This window comes from Crotalus tigris, unplaced genomic scaffold, assembly GCF_016545835.1.
Source record: "Crotalus tigris isolate CLP2741 ecotype Arizona unplaced genomic scaffold, ASM1654583v1 scf7180000023720.1715460, whole genome shotgun sequence".
Lineage (NCBI taxonomy): Eukaryota > Metazoa > Chordata > Lepidosauria > Squamata > Viperidae > Crotalus > Crotalus tigris.
Window position 1 is genome coordinate 601,812 of NW_024100139.1, and position 18,850 is coordinate 620,661.

At 54.3% G+C, this 18,850-nt stretch overlaps 2 protein-coding genes across 6 annotated transcripts in view; one reads left to right on the forward strand and one right to left on the reverse strand.

Moving 5' to 3' along the window:
* LIMK2 (LIM domain kinase 2) overlaps window positions 1–9,165 on the forward strand; it is a 60,295-nt gene extending 51,130 nt beyond the window's left edge. For all 5 annotated transcript variants that reach the window (XM_039321188.1, XM_039321193.1, XM_039321189.1 and 2 more), the window contains 8 exons: window positions 445–531; window positions 756–887; window positions 1,918–1,974; window positions 2,715–2,780; window positions 3,967–4,141; window positions 5,213–5,268; window positions 7,229–7,386; window positions 7,760–9,165. In XM_039321188.1, coding sequence (XP_039177122.1) covers window positions 445–531; window positions 756–887; window positions 1,918–1,974; window positions 2,715–2,780; window positions 3,967–4,141; window positions 5,213–5,268; window positions 7,229–7,386; window positions 7,760–7,916 — 888 coding nt within the window. In that variant the 3' untranslated portion in view covers window positions 7,917–9,165. The remainder of the gene's footprint in view (window positions 1–444; window positions 532–755; window positions 888–1,917; window positions 1,975–2,714; window positions 2,781–3,966; window positions 4,142–5,212; window positions 5,269–7,228; window positions 7,387–7,759) is intronic.
* A 485-nt stretch (window positions 9,166–9,650) lies between these two features.
* Window positions 9,651–14,689, reverse strand: PIK3IP1 (phosphoinositide-3-kinase interacting protein 1). Its single transcript, XM_039321194.1, has 4 exons — window positions 13,656–14,689; window positions 12,573–12,752; window positions 12,201–12,279; window positions 9,651–10,609 (listed from the first exon to the last, which is right to left on the reverse strand). Exons 1-4 carry the CDS (start codon window positions 13,867–13,869, stop codon window positions 10,402–10,404), a joined length of 681 nt encoding a protein of 226 aa, XP_039177128.1. The 5' UTR covers window positions 13,870–14,689; the 3' UTR covers window positions 9,651–10,401.
* Between the last annotated feature and the right edge of the window lie 4,161 nt (window positions 14,690–18,850).

Here is an 18,850-nt window from a genome sequence, read left to right on the forward strand (position 1 = left end):
TCTTTGCTCACTCGGGGCAACCTGTAGTTGAAGAGCAGAAAGGAAGACGCTCTCCCCAGTGCCAGCCCACCCTGGATTTTCTTGACCACGTTCACGTTGAATCTCTCCCTTGCTTGTTGTTTTGTCTGCAGCCCTAGCAGCAGGTCACTTGCTGGAGATCTTGACTCCACCATGGAGCAACACTTTCAAATCTTGGAGGAGCAGAAGGAAACCCTGGTCACAGCAGGAAATGATGTGCTTAGCCGTTGATGGGAGGGAAGAACTTCCTCAGCTTCCAGGCTTGGCTTCCTTCCTATCCCTCATCAACCTGCGGATGGGCTTTTTTTCCAGGGCTCCAGGCAGAATTACAGGGAATTAAAAGTGATTCAACTGGGCAAAGTTAGAAGAACCCCAACTATTCTCCTCCTCCTTCTTAAATGGATGTAACGCTCTTCTATTCATCAGGTGACTCACAAAGCCACAGGAAAGGTGATGGTGATGAAGGAACTGATTCGTTGTGATGAAGAAACACAGAAGACCTTCCTAACCGAGGTGAGTACCGTTTCTGGAAAGGACTGCCTTGAAGATGTCCAGGCACTGGACAGCACTTCCTTTCAGCAGCCTTGTGGCTTAAGGCCCAGCCAGAGGAAAGTGACTTAGATCTTGGACATTAGCTGCTTTTATTTTGGTGTTATTTTGGTTGCAAAAGCAGGGTCTCTGAGGGAGAGGCAACAGCTTCACTTTGTTTCAAGCTTGGGAGGTTCTCTCTCTTGCAGGTGAAAGTGATGCGCAGCCTGGAGCATCCCAACGTCCTGAAGTTCATCGGGGTCTTGTACAAGGACAAGAAGCTGAATCTTCTCACCGAGTACATCGAAGGGGGGACTCTGAAGGACTTCCTCCGGAATGCGGTGGGTGCCGTCTCTTGCAGCCTCGGTAGGCTGGGCCAGGGGAAAGAAGGTCCTCGTGAAAGACGCAGCCAAAACATCACGAAATGCAATCCCGCCCCAGGGCTGGCTCGTGAATCCTGAAAAAAGGGTTTCGTTTCTGGCTTAAGCAGGGCAGCGGTGACTTTTTCAACAAACCTTGGCTTAGCCCACCAACACCTGCTATGGCTTTGCTCCCTTTCAAATTATTCATTTTAGAATAAGGGTAGCCCTTCTGGGCTATGTGAAATTTGAAGGCAAATCCTGGAGCTTTTACAAGATGGATGACGTAGTTGGCATTGACAATCACAAAATGCCCACTTAATTAAAGGAAAACTGAGTCACTTGCACCCTTCACCGCAAGAATCCTGGATCCGGCCCATTTGCTCTAGGCCTCCTGTGTGCCCTTACGGAGACCAGGGAAGGTGGCCTAGGTGGGGCTAGGCAGGACCGGCTGGAGCCCGTTGGAAGTCCAGAACAACAACGTACCATCCAGAAATGGCTCAGGTGGACTCCTCTCTAATTCACTGGCAAGGTTCTGTTCTGGTAACCCATTCCGATAAAAAACCCATTTCCAAGGAGTTGGTTTCCTGGCTGGTCTACCTAGACCAGGGGTAGGCAACCTTGGCCCTTTTATGATTCGTGGACTTCAACTCCCAGAATTCCTGAGCCAGCATGGGGGAACTATGGCCCCTTCATGACTGGTGGACTTCAACTCCCAGAATTCCTGAGCCAGCCGTGCTGAGGGGACAGGGAGAGGTTTCCAAGCTGAGCCATGCTGGCTCAGGAATTCTGGGAGTTGAAGTCCACGAATCATAAAGCGGCCTAGGCCTAGGCCAGAGGTAGGCAACCTTGGCTGTTTTATGACTTGTGGACTTCCAACTCCCAGAATTCCTGAGCCAGCCATGCTGAGGGGAAAGGGAGAGGTTTCCAAGCTGAGCCAGGCTGGCCAAACCCCTGGCATCCCTCCCTGCCTTGAAGACAAGTTAACGAAGGGACCCTTTTTTCCTTGCAGGATCCATTTCCTTGGGAGCAGAAGGTCAGCTTTGCCAAAGGAATTGCCTCCGGAATGGTGAGCCTCCTTCCCGGACCCCCTCCTGGCCTTGCGAAGGGCGTGTCTGAGGGACAAGGGTGAATTGCCTAGAGGGGAGAGTGCGGATGGCCAGCCCATTCAGCTGCGGTTGGACGGTTTGCTGAAACTGGTCTGGACTCACGGAATGTCCTGGGGGAGCACCTGAGGTTGAGTGAGTCATGTGTTTTCCAAAGCGAGGATGACGCAAGAGTTGGTTGCCTTGTGGTACCTTTCTTGGAAGTTCAAAGCACAAAGAATGAGATCTGCCTGCATTTTAGCCCTGCTGTAATCTAATGAGGAAGGCTAGGTCCAATGAGGACTAAAATCCGAGTCCTCAGTCTTAGTCCATCACCCAGCCCCACAGCTTCTACCCCCAGCCCTTGGGGCTCTTCTTGGTGCAGGATTGCTCCCTCCTCTGACTCTCCAGCAGCCTTGCCTCAAGGCAGTGTTTCCCAAACTTGACAATTTTAAGGCATGTGGACTTCAGCGTTGCTGGCTGTGGAATTCTGGGAGTTGAAGTCCTCATGCCTTAAAATTGTCAAGTTTGGGAAACACTGCCCAAGGCATTCGCCCCTCCCATGGAAGGCCTCCAGGGGCCAAGGTAGCCCTTGGGCTGTGCTGTCCCCCCCATCCCTTGGGCTGCTCAGAAGCCAGCACCAAAGGCTCCCGGGGCAGCAGCTGAGGCTGAGCATCGAGACTAATAGCGCCTTGTCTTCACCTCTGGCTTCTCCCACTTGCAGGCTTACCTGCACTCCATGCGCATCATTCACCGAGATCTGAACTCCCACAACTGCCTGATCAAACTGGTAAGTGCTTGCATGGCCAGGTCTGCTTCCTGCTCAGCTGCCAAAGTTCTAGGAGACTGGGGGCCCTTTGGGGGTCCTGCCTCTTTCCCGGGGAGGCACCTGCCTCAGGTTGGACTTGCACAAAGGTCTCACAATTGGAAAACACACCTAATAATGCGCCAACCATTAGAGTGGCGCCCAGGACAGTGTTATTAATGTGTCAGCAGGTTGCAGCAACTCAATTCCTCTCTTGTTAATAGCAAAGAGTACCCAAGAATGGCCAGAACCCACTTCTTGATTGGGGCTGAGCCCAAAATAAATATTTGACCATTGAGGAATTGTTTTACGACTGATAATGAATTTGGGGATCCCTGTCTCCAGAAAAGAAGAAACTCTTTAATAGGGTGCTTTAGTCTTTGAGAAGCATGAATGCCAATCAATCTGATTGTTACTATAACTAATTTGATTATGGATCCCACTTTGAATGGGAGAATGGCTGTTCTGAACAATGGCAAACTCGCCCGCAATCACTTCCCTTGAGAATATTGAATATGAATCAAAGCCCGTTCATTAATTGAACAACTCAAGGAAGATATAAATCAGGGGTCTCCAACCTTGGGAACTTTAAGACTTGTGGACTTCGACTCCCAGAATTCCTCAGCCAACATAGCTCGGTATAGATGACTGAGGAATTCTGGGAGTTGAAGTCTACAAGTCTTAATCCTGCCAAGTTTGGAAACCCCTGAAAAATGATGAATATCAGAGGTCATCCTTTGCTATTTCAGGGTCCCAGATTGATATCCCCCTTTTGTTTTGCTTTTTTAAGGCAAACAAAACTTGTAAAATTCTTTGAGGACCAATGAATGGAGAAGGCCTAAACGGGAGATTTTTTCATTGTTTTATGTGCGCTTGGATAAAACAAATCTAATGTCAATACAGTTGAAAAGCCTTCACGCCTGAGAACCCAAGAACCGCTGACAGTGGGGTGAAGGCCGGAAGGGCCAAGGGGTGTTCTGGCTCCCCAGAGGAGCTGCCTGGAGAAGAGACGGGGGGGAGCTCTTGTGCCCCCAGGCGGGGCACGAAATGGGTCCCCAGAGCGTGGCACAGCGGTGTCTGCCCTCAGCCTTCCTCCGTCCCAAATGGTGCAGGCCTTCCCCGCATGGCTTCCTAATTCTTGTGGATTTTGCTTCGCCTTCTTTTGGCCCAGGATAACACGGTGGTGGTTGCTGACTTCGGCCTCTCTCGGCTGATTGTGGAGGAGAGGAAGAGGCCCTCCCTGGAGAAGCCCCTGGCCAAGAAGCGGACGCTGCGCAAGAGCGACCGGAGGAAGCGCTACACTGTGGTGGGGAACCCGTATTGGATGGCCCCCGAGATGCTGAATGGTAGGAGCCCCCCTCCTCCTGAGGCCACAGAGGAGCCCAGCCACCGGGCTGAGGTCTCTCTTGGTTGTGTGCCTTTGGCAGTGGTTGTCTGTCCCCTCGTGGGCTCTGCGCAGGTGGTCCTTGCCCTAAGACCGGAATGGAGCCTGAAAGTGTGTGATCTTTTTTGTAGTGGTCCTTAAGTGAAACTGTGGTTTGCTGTGGGTGCAGTTTTGCTGAAAAACTGGTGTTTGGCAAAACGGTTGTAAAACACAAGTCACGTAAATGTGGGATGCTGCAAACAACTGTAAATGTAACCTGGTTGCCGAGTGCCCAAAGTTCACTCATGTGGCTGGAGGGGGGGGGGGACTGTTGGAACTTCAGATCCAGGTCATAAGTAGCCCCAAGGTAGGTCCATCCTAACGTGAAACAGTTGCTAAGGAATCGGTCGTAAGTCGAGGACCGCCTAGTGGTATGCAGCAATGATCTGCATACTAGGAGGTAGAGCCACAGTCAGGATAGCGTCTGACAAGCGTTATCTCAGCCCAAGGAAAGACGGGGGGGGGGGCAGAGCAAGCTTCTTGGAAGGGGCCCTCCCTCGTTCTTTGGAAGGGAAGAGTAAGGGAGGGGGGACAATGCTGTCACACTTGCAAGATTGTGTTACTGTCGCCTTACAGTAGAAGTCATGTTAGCGCTCCTATGGGTCCTTCTTCTCTGGACCACCTCAAAGGCTGACAGGCCTTGCCTCCCTTCTCCTCTTTTCCCACCCCTCCCCGGTTGGTGGGGGAAGCACATCTGGGCCTGATGTTCTTTTGGGGAGTGTGACTTCCGGAAGGGGTGCCCTGGTACTGACAAGGAAGCTCTTTCTTTCCTCGTCCTCCCCTCGCAGGCTGAGTGGGGATGTCCTGTGGAAGTTCCCAGGGCTCTTCAGCAGCTGGACCCAAACAGGATACTTGCCCCCACCCTGCAGGACGCCCCTGTTCTTCCACGCTCCCTTCTGTGTCTGGTTACCCCCAGCCCTGCGTTGGTTTCCATCCCTATTTTCTCTATTTTACTGATGCACCCTCCCCTCCTGGCTGTTTTCGATTCTTGCAGGACAGAGCTACGATGAGAAGGTCGATATCTTCTCCTTTGGAATAGTGCTCTGCGAGGTAAGCTTAGCCCATTGAGGGGATTGGTGGTGGAGGGGGGCTTGAGAATCAGTCCTGTTCTGACAAATGCCAGGGACCCACACCTGGGAACCTGAGGCTTGTGTCCCTTAGCATTTCACCAGCCAGCCTCCTGTAAAGGCTGTGCTGCCAGGGCTAGAGAGAAAAAGTGAGGGTGGGCGTGGACTGCCTTTTGGACCAGTGGTTCTCAACCTGTGGGTTGGGACCCCATTTGGGGTCGAACGACCATTTCACGGGGGTCGCCAAACAAGGCTGTCAGCCATTTTCCCCCCCTTTTCTTTGGCCACGCCCCTGGTACCCAGTGATGTATGAGTGGTTGGGGGTCACCATAACATGGGGAACTGTATTATGGGGTCACAGCATTAGAAAGATTGAGAACCACTGTTTTGGACTGTTTAAAGGAAGATTCAGGGGTCAACCACAAAAGTGGGCTTGTCTGTTTGTCTCTGGTTTGGGCTGTTCATCTAAGAACGGAGTTGCCAGCCGGCCTTTCCCGGCCAAGGACTGCAGTCACCCCAGTTGGCTAACACTTGCGCAATCGCTTGGGGTCTTTTGGCCCAATGGCTTACCATCAGGATTTCCCAAGTGGGCTGGCAGTCGGACCTTCTTGGTCAATGGGCAGCGGTTCTCAACCTGTGGGTCGGGACTCCATTTGGGGTTGAACAACCATTTCACAGGGGTCGCCAAATAACGCAGTCCGCCATTTTTTTCCCTTTTTCCTTAGCTGTGCTACTCCCTTTTATTCTGTTGGCTTTTGAAAGCCAATAGAATAGACTCTCTTGAATAGAGTCTCATTCTATTGGCTTTCAAAAGCCAATAGGAATTGTCCAGGCTGTCTCTGCCCTGCTGAGCCCGCCAAAAGTCCCATTCTGCAAACGGTGCTGCACCAGTTGAGTAGTCCTCGACTTACGACCGGTTGAGTAGTCCTCGACTTACGACCGGTTGGGGGTTGCGGCATTAAAAAGGTTGAGAACCACTGTCTTAGAAGCATACAAATAGTTCTTCCATTTCAATTTTTTTCTTAGAAAGAGATTATAAAATTACCCAATGATGGGTAATTTATAATCTAATCCACTGCACAGTAACTGCAATTTTTAGCACATATCTTCCCATATCAGAGATAACGAATCCAGGGATAACAAACTGACAGCTTTTGACTGCAATTTATTTTTCATCATTAAAAGCTTGGGTCAAAAAAAAATATGGTTTAGATTGTCCTTTTCTACCTTCGTGATAAATCAAAGATTATTATTTGTTTATATTTTGTATTTCTTAACCACCCTTCTCTCTCAGAGAAAACTCTGGGCGCCATACCATATATTACAGGACTCGTGGCTGACTTCCAATTTTTCTACAGTGACTTATTTCAAACAAAGCCAGCAGGGGTCCATTCTGAATTCTTTTTTTGTAACTACTAACCACTCCTTCCCTGCAGTTTCTAAGGCTTGAGCATATCTACCATAAGTGAAAACCTACGCTGGTTTTTCTGGTAGTTGCTCCAGCGAAGCACCAATATAATTTTCTCTTACTTTGGGGAAAGGCTGCGAAAATAACAGGCCTAGAAATTCAAATCTTTCAAGGTTGTCTTCTCCAACTACGTTCAGTCCCTCTCATCCATCTTCCGAGGAAGGGAAGTTGCCTGGCCCTGAACAGTGCCTGTCAGGAGGGACCCTTGGGGCAGCCGATCTGCTTAACAAAAGCCAAGCTAGCAGGAATAAACACTGTGGCACCCAGTGAAGGTTGCCAAGAGGGGGTGTCAGAAGGGAGCCTGCTGTTCCCATCAAGTCTTGGGGTACTTGGATGCGCGCAGTTGCCTCCTGCTTAGGCCTCAGGGGCCTTTCTTGAAGAAACCATGATTGAGTCAGCAGAAGCAGCAGGCAGCTGAGCCACACGTCCTGCTTTAGGTGCCTGAAGAGAATGATGGGTAATTGTTCTGCTCCAGATCATAGGACAAGTGTATGCTGACCCAGACTGTCTCCCTCGCACCCTGGATTTTGGCCTCAACGTGAAGCTGTACTGGGAGAAGTTTGTCCCGGTGGACTGTCCTTCGGGCTTCTTCCCTCTGGCAGCCATCTGCTGCAGGCTGGAGCCAGAGAGCAGGTCAGTCTACAGAGGTGGGGGAGGATGGGGGTATCCTTTTCTGCCCTACTCCCTTTGGGGGGCTGAAAGCAAGCCATTGAGGAGAGGGAATGGGAGGCAAGGCAGCCCCATTGCTGCATGTAGCTGGTCCACTAGGTGCCCCTCGTGCATTCCCAGCAGAGCAGAGGACTCAGGTTTGGGGCCTGATCCTCTGCTGCGTTTCTCAACAGCTTAAGAGGCTGGGCAGAAGGGATCATTACCTCGCATAGAATGGAAATTTAGGGCCAGCTGTGTTTTGGAGAAAGGCTTGCAATGATGCTCGGTCGTCTGCTAATGGCTGCTGCTGTCAGGAAGGCCCCATTGCTACCTTTCCTTCTCCCGCGTTCCCTTCTAGGCCCCCGTTTTCCAAACTGGAGGATTCTTTTGAAGCCCTTTCTTTGTACCTGGGAGAACTGGCCATTCCTCTCCCTTCAGAACTGGAGGAACTGGACCACAGCGTGAGCGTGCAGTTTGGCCTGATTCGGGACAAGCACTCTGGCAGTCTGACATAGTCCCACCGCTCGGCCATCGCTGCTCATCCTCTTTCCACGGATTGTCCTGGAGGCAGCAGAAAAATCTCTGTCCCATCCTTTTGGTGACAACAGGAAGAAGTCCTCCTCCGCCTCGGTGCTTCTGTCCGTCACCGCCACCTCCCGTGAGCTTGTGGCGCTTCCTGAAAGCATCAGCCTCTTCTTTGCGCCATTCACTTCTCAGTGCAGATGCTCTGTCTTTGGAAACACCGTTCCCAAGAGTCGGGGTGTGGACCTGCCTTCTAACACAATACACTACAGGTTGTGAAGCCTCCTGGTTGGGCTCACAAGGCCGAGACCAGCCAGGATACAAACCTTAGCGTTGCCTTTGACTGGGACGCCCTGTTCTGCTAGACCAGGCAATGGGAGGGCAACCTGGATTGCTTGCACACACCTCTGCAGAGGAGACAGTTGAATTTTGCAGTTTGTCTCCCAGCAACAGCTCCAAACCACCATCTGTCCGGCCAGAGAACTCTTTATGCACTACATGGTATTTCATCTTTCTACCCTATTGGCCAAGCAGCTGTGGCCCAGGGGCTGTAGGACCAAAGACCAAAGCTGGGGGCTAGACTGAGTAGCTTCTCCACTTGAGGGAGGGGATTGGTGGAGGTGGACCCCTGGAAGTGCTCCTCTTCCCAAACTTAGCTGACCAGGAGTGGAGCAATCAACCTGGGCCACAGACCTGAAAGACTGGCACATTATAGAGTCACTACCTCTGTCCTCCATTTCAGGCCCCTCTCCTTTCAGAGAAACACCTGGCTGGGGCCGCCTTTCCCCTCCCTCTTCCAGATGCAGAGAGGGAGCTGCGCTGGTTGCATCTCTCCCCTCTGCAAAATACACTAAGAGCTACCAAAAGGTGGGCAACATTTAGACCCCTGGATATTGAACATCTCCCAGCAGGCAGGCCTGGCCACTTGTCCCAAGATTGTGGAATGCTGTGCGTTGTAGTCCAGTGGTATCTGGAGGGTCTTCCATCCCCCATTCACACTCAAGAACTTAAAATGCTGGGTCCCTATATGGCTGGTCTAGGTAATTGTGCCAAGCCCACTGCATTTTAGACCAGATTTAGGTGGGCGTGCACACGCGCACACACACACACACACGTTATAAACGGGCCAGCTGCAGGAAATCTGGATCATGTGTTCAAGAGATGTGACCCAACTGTTGTAAGCGCACAGCAGATTTTTTTGTTTAAATTAAAAGCAATAAACTTTGTTCTAGAAAGATGAAAGTAGATATTTCTTGAAGCCATGTTCGGAGCTGACCCCAAGGGCTTTTTGTGGGGTTTGGTCCATTTCCTACTCCGGGTTGACAATACTTGCATTGCAGAGAACAAGAGCACTGTTGAGTTTGTGGTTGTGCTGGCAGGGCTTGTGTTTTTGCACAAATTCACTTGCTTTTCTTTGTAATGCCCATTGAGGGAAGCTGCTTTTAGCAGAACATTAAAAGGGGGATAAACAGATCTGCTCTTGAATAGGGAACTTGGGGTGGAGGCTTTCTTTGGTGACTATAAAGGAGTCTGCCAGAACTTCAGAAGATCTGGGAGAGCAAATCCTAAGCCTTTTGATGGGGGAGGAGGGGGAATGCCTGGGCTGGAATGAGTATTGGCAACCTGAGGGGGGGACCCGAGCCTTGGACAGGAGGCACCTGGAAAGAGGAAGGAGGCGGTATGTGGGCCTCCAGGTGCAGCGAGGTGAATCCCACCAAACAAGACACTTACAACCTGAAATAGTTTTATTTTTAGATATGAGGTATTCAAAACACTTAGAAATAAACGGTATCCAAAGGCATTTAAAAGATTTTTTAAAATCTCTAAACCTGCATAAACAGAACTTGTAAGAAACCTCGGCTTTTGGCATCCAAGTCCCAGTTCCCTCCCTTCAGTGGTAAAAGATTTTTTTTAAAAAAAATAGCATAGCTGGAGTTGCTTCCTTGCTGGCACAAGAGACACCGGCCGGCCATTTCAGCCCTACCCAAAGCCCTTCCAGGGCGATTCTCCATCTCCAGGCCTTCGGTGCTGCCCCCCAGCATTTCCCCTTTGCTCAGACAGGCCTGGCCACTTCCGCCCCGGAAGCAGGGAGAGGGGTTTCTGTCTGGCTCCAGACTGGAGGGCTGGCCATGGCGTGGCCACTTGGAAGGGAAGCACAGCCTTTTCAGCAGCTACAATGTGTGCAGGATCAGATCCTTGCACAAACGCTTTCAGTAAAGCCCTGCTCAGGCAACAGGCAGGCCCCACAACCAAAGCAACGGAGGCAGCAGCAGACCCTCCCAAAGTCTGACCCGGCCCCTGGCCTCAAACAGGCCCCCTGCAGAGCTGCTGCTGGCTGGAAGGGCAGCCCTGGTGCTGGGCGCTTTGTCTGTCCGGCTGGCCTGTCTTCAAATGGAAAAGCAAAATACAAATGGAGCCTGGGGTAAATGGAGAGGCAAAGAGACGTCCGCCTCAGAGGTCCAGCGGGGCGCCTCTGCTTCAAGCCCCAGGAGTGCCGGCCTGGCCCATGAGTGGAGTGTTGCCCTCCTGAATCTCCTCCACCGGAGTGGGGTTTGTGTGCACCACAATGACATTCTCCTCTACCAGCTCGCAGGCCGGGTTGCTGAAAGCCGAGAGGGGCAAAGTGATCCGCTGCATTTCGCGCTCGTTGGCTTTCTGCTCCCGCTGCTCTTTTAGATCTTTGCCCCTGGAAGAGACCGAAGAGATGGGGGTGTCTCTGTGTGTGTACCTACAACTTCAGCAGGTGTTGTTTTTCTCAAGCCAGTGTAGGAAACCTGAACTGCCCCGTGGCACTGGTGCCCCAAGAAGTGTGTTCTGGGTGCAGAACCATCGCAGATCCAACTGCTTCCCTGTCTGTAGCAAGTGCCAAAGGGGGGGCGTGCGTTTGGGCTTCGATGGCCCCTGAGAAACGGCAAAGGCTGCTGTTGGGAGATCACAGGCTAAGTTGGGAGAGCTTTTCTCGGCTCTCCAAATGCCATTCCAGAAACCTCCATAATAACCCCGAAATGCTTCAGGCAACTCTCTTAGCTAGTTGAAGAATGAGAGGAGCCCACCTTTTGAAGGAATAAGCCAGGGACACCTCCCCCCAATCCATTCCTGCATAGTAAATGGGGCACACACACAACCCACCCAATTTAATGGAAAATTTTCATTTGCTACCAACTATAAGAGCTGTCTCCCATGGCTCTTTGCCATCTGTGGGGCACTGCACAGAATGTCGGCCCCCACTCCCAAATACAGAGATCCCTCTCTGGGATGGACTTGCTGGACACATTTCAGGTTCTGAGTGCAAGTTGTAGCTGCCCTAGCAAAACTAAGGAGAGAAGCAAGAGAAACTTCCTAACAAGGAGGACAATTAACCAGTGGCAGAACTTGCCTTCAGACGTTGTGGGTGCTCCATCACTGGAGGCTTTTAAGACGAGACTAGACAATCACCTGTCTGAAATGGTATAGGGCAGGGGTAGGCAACCTTGGCTCTTTTATGGACTTCAACTCCCAGAATTCCTGAGCCAGCATAGCTGGCTCAGGAATTCTGGGAGTTGAAGTCCATGAGTCATAAAAGAGCCAAGGTTGACTACCCCGGTGTAGGGTCTCCTGCTTGAGCAGAGGTTGGACTAGAAGACCTCCAAGGTCCCTTCCAACTCCGTTATTCTGTTAGTGGCTGCAAGAGCAGTGGGTTTCTGACCAACTCCCAAAAGTTCTGCTTCAGGAGAGAACAAAAAAACCCCTCACCCGACTAAGAATCTGCCTAAAACCAACCTCCAAAGCATGGAGGAGCATTAAGAATAAGACCAAAGTGGGTCTGAGCCTCACATGCAAAACCTCAGAAAACTCAAGGAAACTGTAACTATTTAACCCAGTGGTTCTCAACCTGTGGGTCGGGACCCCATTTGGGGTCGAACGACCATTTCACGGGGGTCGCCAAACCACGCTGTCCGCCATTTTTTCCCTTTTCCCTAGCTGTCCTACTCCCTCTTATTGGTGGCCACACCCACTTGGGGGTCACCACAACATGGGGAACTGTATTATGGGGTCACGGCATTAGAAAGGTTGAGAACCACTGATTTAACCAAAGGCAAGTATTGCATAGAGAGAGAGATGCACACAGGCACAACAGACCTTAAAACAGGAAAAAAAAAAACCACAAACACACACACCCTGTAACCCACACGCACTTCCTTTCCAGACAAGATGGATGCTGAGGCTGAAGTGTCCATTTATTAGATGTCCCCCATCCCCAACCCCCTGGGAATAAAGGGCTGCTCCCCAGTACTTGCCTCTTGTACAGGTATCCCACCACAATCCCCACTCCGATGCCAATGAGGACTACCACCATGATAATGCCCAACACGTAGCCTATGGTGGAAAAGAGAAAGCAGCCAGGAGGTTAGTGCCCCGCCAATCTGAACCTGTGCACCTTCTAGGTTGTAGCCCCCCCCCCCAAGCAGGCAAAGGAGCAGCAGCGGCCACTCTGCAGGGGTAGGTTGTGTGTGTGTGTATGTGTGTTTGTGTGTGTGTGTGTGTGTGTGTGTGTGTGTGCGTGCGCGCGCGCAATCCAGGACCTCGGAAAGCGCTCCCGGAGAAGACTGGAGCGCAGGAGAGCCTCACCGGGGTCCGCTCCAGGGACGCCCCCCAAGCGCGCCGCTCACCCAGCGTGCCCAGGTCCTTCTTCTCGCCCGGCCTCGTCTTGACCCTCTGGCTGATGCCCACCACCGGCTGCACCGCGCCCGACTCGCCCCGCGCGGCCTCGAAGGCTTCTTCAGGCGGCTCCTGGGCGGCGGGCGTCCAGGCGGGCAGGGCCGGCGAGCCCGGCGGGGCGGCGCTGGAATCTGCCGAGGAATCATAGAAGGAGAGGGTCGGAAGGGGTCTGGGAGGTCTTCTAGTCCAGCCCCCTGCTCAAGGCGAGAGACCCTCGACCACGTCAGGCAAACGGTTGCCCAGGGAGGGCAGAGGCGGCGCCGGCGCTGCCCGGGCCCTTTTCAGGCAGCCGAACCGGGGACGGAGGCCACCCGGTCCGCAGAGCGCCGCCCGCCGCGGCTCGGCAGTCCCGGCTGGAGGTTCCGGGGCGGCCGGTCCAGGGAGCTGGGCGGGGGGCGGGGCTTCGCCGCGGATGCCCCCGCCCCACAGGGCAGGCCACGTGCCGGGGGCGGGGCAAGGTTGTTTACTCCACAGAACGATGCGGCTGGGATGACATCACCCCGGAGGGGCCCGTCGCTCCGCCGAGGGCGGGCCTGGAAACGACGCGCCAATCCCGAGCCGAGGAGGGCGGGGACTCGGGAGGAAAACTGGCACGTCATCCTGCCCACCCCGCCCCGTGCGGAGGGCCGGGCATGCGTATTCAGGAGCTTTCACCACGGGTGAGGGGGGGTCGTCGTGTGCCTTCCGCGCGTGCTGCCTCTGGGCACGTGCAGAGTGCACCCCGTTCTTTCCTGCGTCGCTTTGTCCGCCGCCCTGCGCCCAGAGCGCTACCCGCAAGTCAACCGCCCCGGGCCGAGCAGCCCACCTGCCCACGAGGGCGCGTCTGGGAAGCGCCACGCCGCGCCAACTACCAGACCCGTGCAAACCGCACGTGAGAATGGGGCAAGTGGCGCCCAACGCGGGCAAAAGCGCCAGCATGAAAGAAAGCCCGCGCCAGCTGGCGGTGTCCCGTCCCCGGAGCCCCCGCTCGAGGTCCCCGCTCCGCCCGCCTACCCTACTGCCCGGCCCGGCCCGGCTCCGCGCAAGAGACGCACCTTCGGCCGCGGAGCAGAAGCTCAGCAGCGCCAGCAGCAGCGCCAGCAGCCGGGCAGCCTCCATCGGGCGGCGAGGCGAGGCGAGCTGCTTCCGAGGCCGCTCGGCCAGCCCGCCCCGCGGCTCGTGCTCGTGAGCGCGCAGCCGCCTCGACCCCCGCAGGCCGCCCTCCCGGCGCGCAGCAGGCAGCCGACTGGCGCGGACCTCGGCTCCCATCCTCCGCGGCCGGGCAGGGCCGGCCCATCTGGAAGGGCGCCGCGGGCGGGCAGGGAGGCGCTCCGGAGCAGCTCCGCCTCGCGCGGGGAGGGAGCTCGGGTTGGGCCCGCTGCTCCGCCGCCGGTCTGGTGAGGGTGAGTTCACACAACCCGTGAGGCTGCCGTGAAGTTTGACGTTATGCAATTTAGTTATTGCTTTGTTGCATTAAGCTGCTGACTGTGGTTCGCCAACTAGTTTTTAGCACAACAGGGTGTGTCCCTTCTGTAAGTGAAAACGGTGGGTTAGTTCACAATGTTCCAGACTTGGTTTTGTGGGAATGTGGCCAGAGTCCTCACAGGAACACAAGCTGGGAAAGTTCAGGAGCTGCCTGGCTTCCCAAGAGTTATTCTTGTTTCTCCACATTGGCACACCAAGATGCACCGGTCTTTGACAAGGGTGCTGGGAGAAGGGCATGAGCTGAATGGGAGAATTGAAAAGACCCCCTTTGGTGCTGCTGGGGCCAATGCTCAAGCCAGCCTTTCCAGCCCCAGGAAGAGAGCACCCGAGTGAGTGGCCGAGGCCATGGACTCTCCAGGATGTGCCAGGGTCATAAGAACTGGAACTCTGCACAAACATAACTTGGGGACCCCATGGCCATTTTTTTCTGTGTGATTTGTGGGAGCTGCCTATGCCCCCCTCCTTGCAGGCACAAAGACGGAAGCGTCTTCAAGACTGGACTCCATCTCGTCTCCAGGCTGCTTCTGAGGCAGCCCAAGATGGTTCTAATGCGGAAATGTGGATCTTCTAATGTGGAAATGTTTCCTTCTACCAGCACAAGACTTTCGGTGTGGACCCTCCATGGCGCATGGAAGAGGAATCTGGGATGGTGTTTCTGGGCAGCTCCGCAGGAACAATCCCTGAGTGCTGAGCCTGTTCTGCAGACAAGGAGGATCATGCTTGATGCATTAGAAGTGATCACCACCAAGTTGGATGCCTTTAGAAAAGTGGGTGCTGGACAAAGTCAAGACAGCTACTAGCGTGGTAGCTACTTTCTACCTACACGTCACTGCAGGACAAATGCCAGGAGGGCATTAGCAACCAGACCTTGCTGGGTGAAGATGCCAGGACTGATCATGGCCCGATCAGGATGTTCCTTCTTTAGTGCTGGGGGTGGGGAGGGGTCTGCATGGCAGTCATCCATGCAGCTCAGGGGCTGGCATGGTCTGAACTGGCTGAGTGTAGCTAAAATTTCACTTCTCTGCGCATAAGCATAAGTTCCATGGAGGTTATCAAATGCCTTTGGGGGCAGTCCTTGGAGATAGCAGTAGAAAGTCGGGGGGGGGGGAGGAAGCAGGAGAGAGTCAAGGAGAAAGTGCCCCGTGACCCGTCTTTCTGCCAAGCCCCAACTGTGTGCACTCCCAGCTCGTTTGGATGCCCTGGAGGAGCGAGGCCTTGGCTCACCACACTAAAAGCCCAACCCTCCCCAAAGAGCTATTTTTTGAAAGCCGATGACAGATGCCTGAATGTCCCCCCCCCCATCTTGGCTGGTTGCTTCTGCCACAGAGACACAACTGCTCAGACAGCCTCCTCCTTGAAGCCAAGTTTCAGCCTTGGGCCTTTGCCAAGCTGGTACTCTCTAAACAGAACTACCTTTCCTGTGCCAGGCAAGCTTTTAGCCTTTCAGTTTAGAGTAGCCACAGGACTCTCCCCACCCTCCTTAGGACAGAACCCACCAAGCAGATGTTCTACCATCTTTCTGGGGCTGCCAAGATCTGTGCAGGGTTTCCTAGTCACCCCCCCACACACACCTTTTCCTATTCCTAGCTTAATGGAAGTCCTGACTTAAGTTTTCAGAGTGCCCCAAGATGTCCCACACCTTGAGGGCACAATAGGATGGAGCCAATTATAAGAAGGCACCCAAACCGGCTTGCCAATGGCCTGCCTTAGGGCTCTTCCACGGGGCCTGCTTGGCCTGGCAGCCCCCCCCCAGCAGAACAGCAGCCCCCCCCCAGCTGTTCTGAGGGCAAGAGAGCTGCCTGCCACCCCTGCAGAGTGCCCTCTGCTGCCCTTTTCTCCTTTAGGTGTTTTTTACTTCTGCCTGCACAACTTGTGCAAATGTGCATTTGGGGGGGGGGGCGGCTCCTCCTTAAATCCCAGATTGTTGGCAAATCCAAGAAGCTAGAACCACATGTGCTTCCTAGAGGCATCTTTAATTCCAGTCAGGATAAAAATATTACCTTGAAAGGTGCAAATAGATTTTGAGGCAGACTACAGGGAGTTAATTGAGGCAACTACTCTGAAATGTTTCCTTTCTGTGTCCCGAGGCTTCACGGGGAAAGGTCTATAGAAATGGAAATGTCTCTTTGTGCCTGCCAAGGCAGAGCTGAGCCCCCTCCTCAGCATGCTGCTCCGGGGTACCTCTGGCTGTCCCCCCCCCCCCCCCCGAGAAGCACCTGGTGTACAGCTGCCCACCCGCGGAGGGAAAGCTGGGGGGGGGGCGCTCTTGAGGAGGGCCCAAATGAAATCCCTGCAGGAGCGCCTGACCCGCGTCCTGCCCCCCCCCCCATGGGCGGCAGAGGAAGGGCCGCGAAGGCTCCTTCTTGCCCGGGGGCTCCGCGGGGTCCGGAGATGCTGACGTAGCCACCCTCCGTGCAGCCCTCTGGCCGGAGCAGCCGATGGGCCCGATCGCCGCCCGGCTCCCCCCGCAGTCCCTCCCAGAGGCGGCGGCGAGGGCTTCGGGGCGCCCGGTCCGGTTTGCTCGCACAGACGTCGCCCGAGCGAAGCGGCGAGATCTGCTTGCAGGGCGGCCGCGACGCAGCCGAGAAGGCGGAGGGGGGAGGTTCAGCAAAGCGCGTTTCCTTCCTCCCCCCATAAGGAGGAAAGCGGGGCCTGGGTCTCCCCGCCGCCTCGGCGCAGGGCCGCTCTCCCTGCCTGCGTTACCCCGGGGAGGCGGCTCCGCTCGCCCGCGACCCGGCGCAGTCCGGGCGGGGAGGCAGGAGCGGCGCAGGGCCGCCCCCGCTTGGCACGGCTCGCCCGAGAAGCCCCCCGGCTCGAAGGGCCGCCTTCTCGGCGCTTGGGGGCTTTCGGGGCCCGGGCGGAACGAGCAGGGCGGCTGGCCCGGGCGAGCCGGCCTTCGTGGAGCGACGGGAACCGCCCCAGGAAGGCAGACCCGGCCTGGATCGAGGGTGGCGGGGACGCTCCGCGCATGAAGGGCCGCCCGGGGAGGCTGACTCGGCGGCGGAGCCCCAGGCCCGGCTGCCCCGAGGACGGCGGAGCTGAGCCGGGCGAGGGGCAGACGGGGCGATCTCCGCCCAGAGGCCTCGTCGCGCCTGCCGCCATCCGGGTCTGGGTTCGAGCAGCAGCAGCAGGAGGGGAGCCTCCGAGTAACCGGGAGGGGAAGCCCCGCCAGCAGGGCAGGGACGCTCCCCCCGCTTAGCGTTGCGAGGAGCAGCCTTTGCCCATCGAGGCCCCGCAGGGACCGGACCGAGCCGCAGCCTGGGATGGCCCGCCTGGCTCGGGGTCCCCCGTGACCGCCAAGCCGGACGGATGCAGGGGGCCAACCGCGTCCCGCCCTTTGCAGAAACGGCCCTCAAAAGCCGGGGAGGGGGCGGAGGAGGGAAGCGCTCCAGCTGCTGCCGCCCAAGGCCCGAGCCTCCCCCCCCCGGGGGTCTCTGCCGCCCAGAGGGGCGGCTCCTGCTTGGGTGGAGAATCTGCCCGTTTTCGGCTTCTGGGGGGGTCTCCAAATTGCCTCACTTTTCTTGCCCAACACAAGGCCTCCCGGAGCTCAGCTCTTAAGACAGTGTTTCTCAACCTTGACCATTTTAAGGCATGTGGACTTCAACTCCCAGAATTCCACAGCCAGCAACGCTGGCTGTGGAATTCTGGGAGTTGAAGTCCACATGCCTTAAAATGGTCAAGGTTGAGGAACAACTGTCTTAAGAGAAGCTCGCCATATTTTGATCCAAAATGCTTTTATCCAGAGAATTTTTAGAAGGAGGGTAAAATTTACTCCGCAATTATTTTTGTTAGGTATTGTTACAGATTGTGATACAAAGGAGGTTGTTTTGATGTTAAATTTGATTACAGCCGCTAGGCTGTTAGTAGGACAATATTGGAAGAAGGAATCTTTGCCTACATTGCAGGAATGGTTTCTTAAAGTAGCTTATCTGGCGGAAATGGCAAAGATTTCGGCTTTCTTAAAGCAACAAACGCAAGAGAAGTTTCTTGCTGTTTGGGATAAATGGATAAAATTTATACAATTTAGATTGGGTATACAAAAATATTATATAGTTTTTTCATAAGTTTTATTTTTATATATATTATAGATAATCTTTTTATATATATAAATATAAAGTTCTTAATTTAATTTTTATTTTTACTTCTTAAGCCTATATTCTGCTCTGGGAAGCTCAGGGGGGGGGAAGGGAGGGGGGGGGTTTGGGAGGGGTGGGGTTTTTTTTTTTATATATATATGTATTGTTTAGTTTTATTTTTTTGTATATGTTGTCTCTTGTTTTGTATTCTTTTTTCTTTTTTGTAAAATTTATAAAACTTTTAATAAAAAAAAAGAGAAGCTCGCCTTTTCCATCGTTAGCAGCAGCATCTGCCTTTTGAGATGGGGAACCGCTTAAATGCCCTGGCCAGCCATCCCGGCTCCTGCTTCCCATTGCCCCTTGACCTCTCCCTGGGATGTCAGACGGACCCACCACCAGCCCCACTGCAAGAGTCAGGTTGTGGAGAGACTGTCTCCCGAATGAGCTCCGGAAAGAATTTCCCAAAGGAATGTTGATGGCATTGCCTGTACCTTTTTCCCCGCTGAGGGATCATGCTGGATTTTGGGGCTACTGAGCACCCCGAGTCCAGCAGGGAGGCCTTGGGGTCACAGTGCTGGCCATGGAGAGTGGAAGGGCTGCCCCCCTTAAAATCCCCAGTTTCATCACTTCCCAAAAGAAGGGGGGGGGACCTCCCAAGGGCTGCTGTAGCTTCTGCAGAAGCCTTTTCT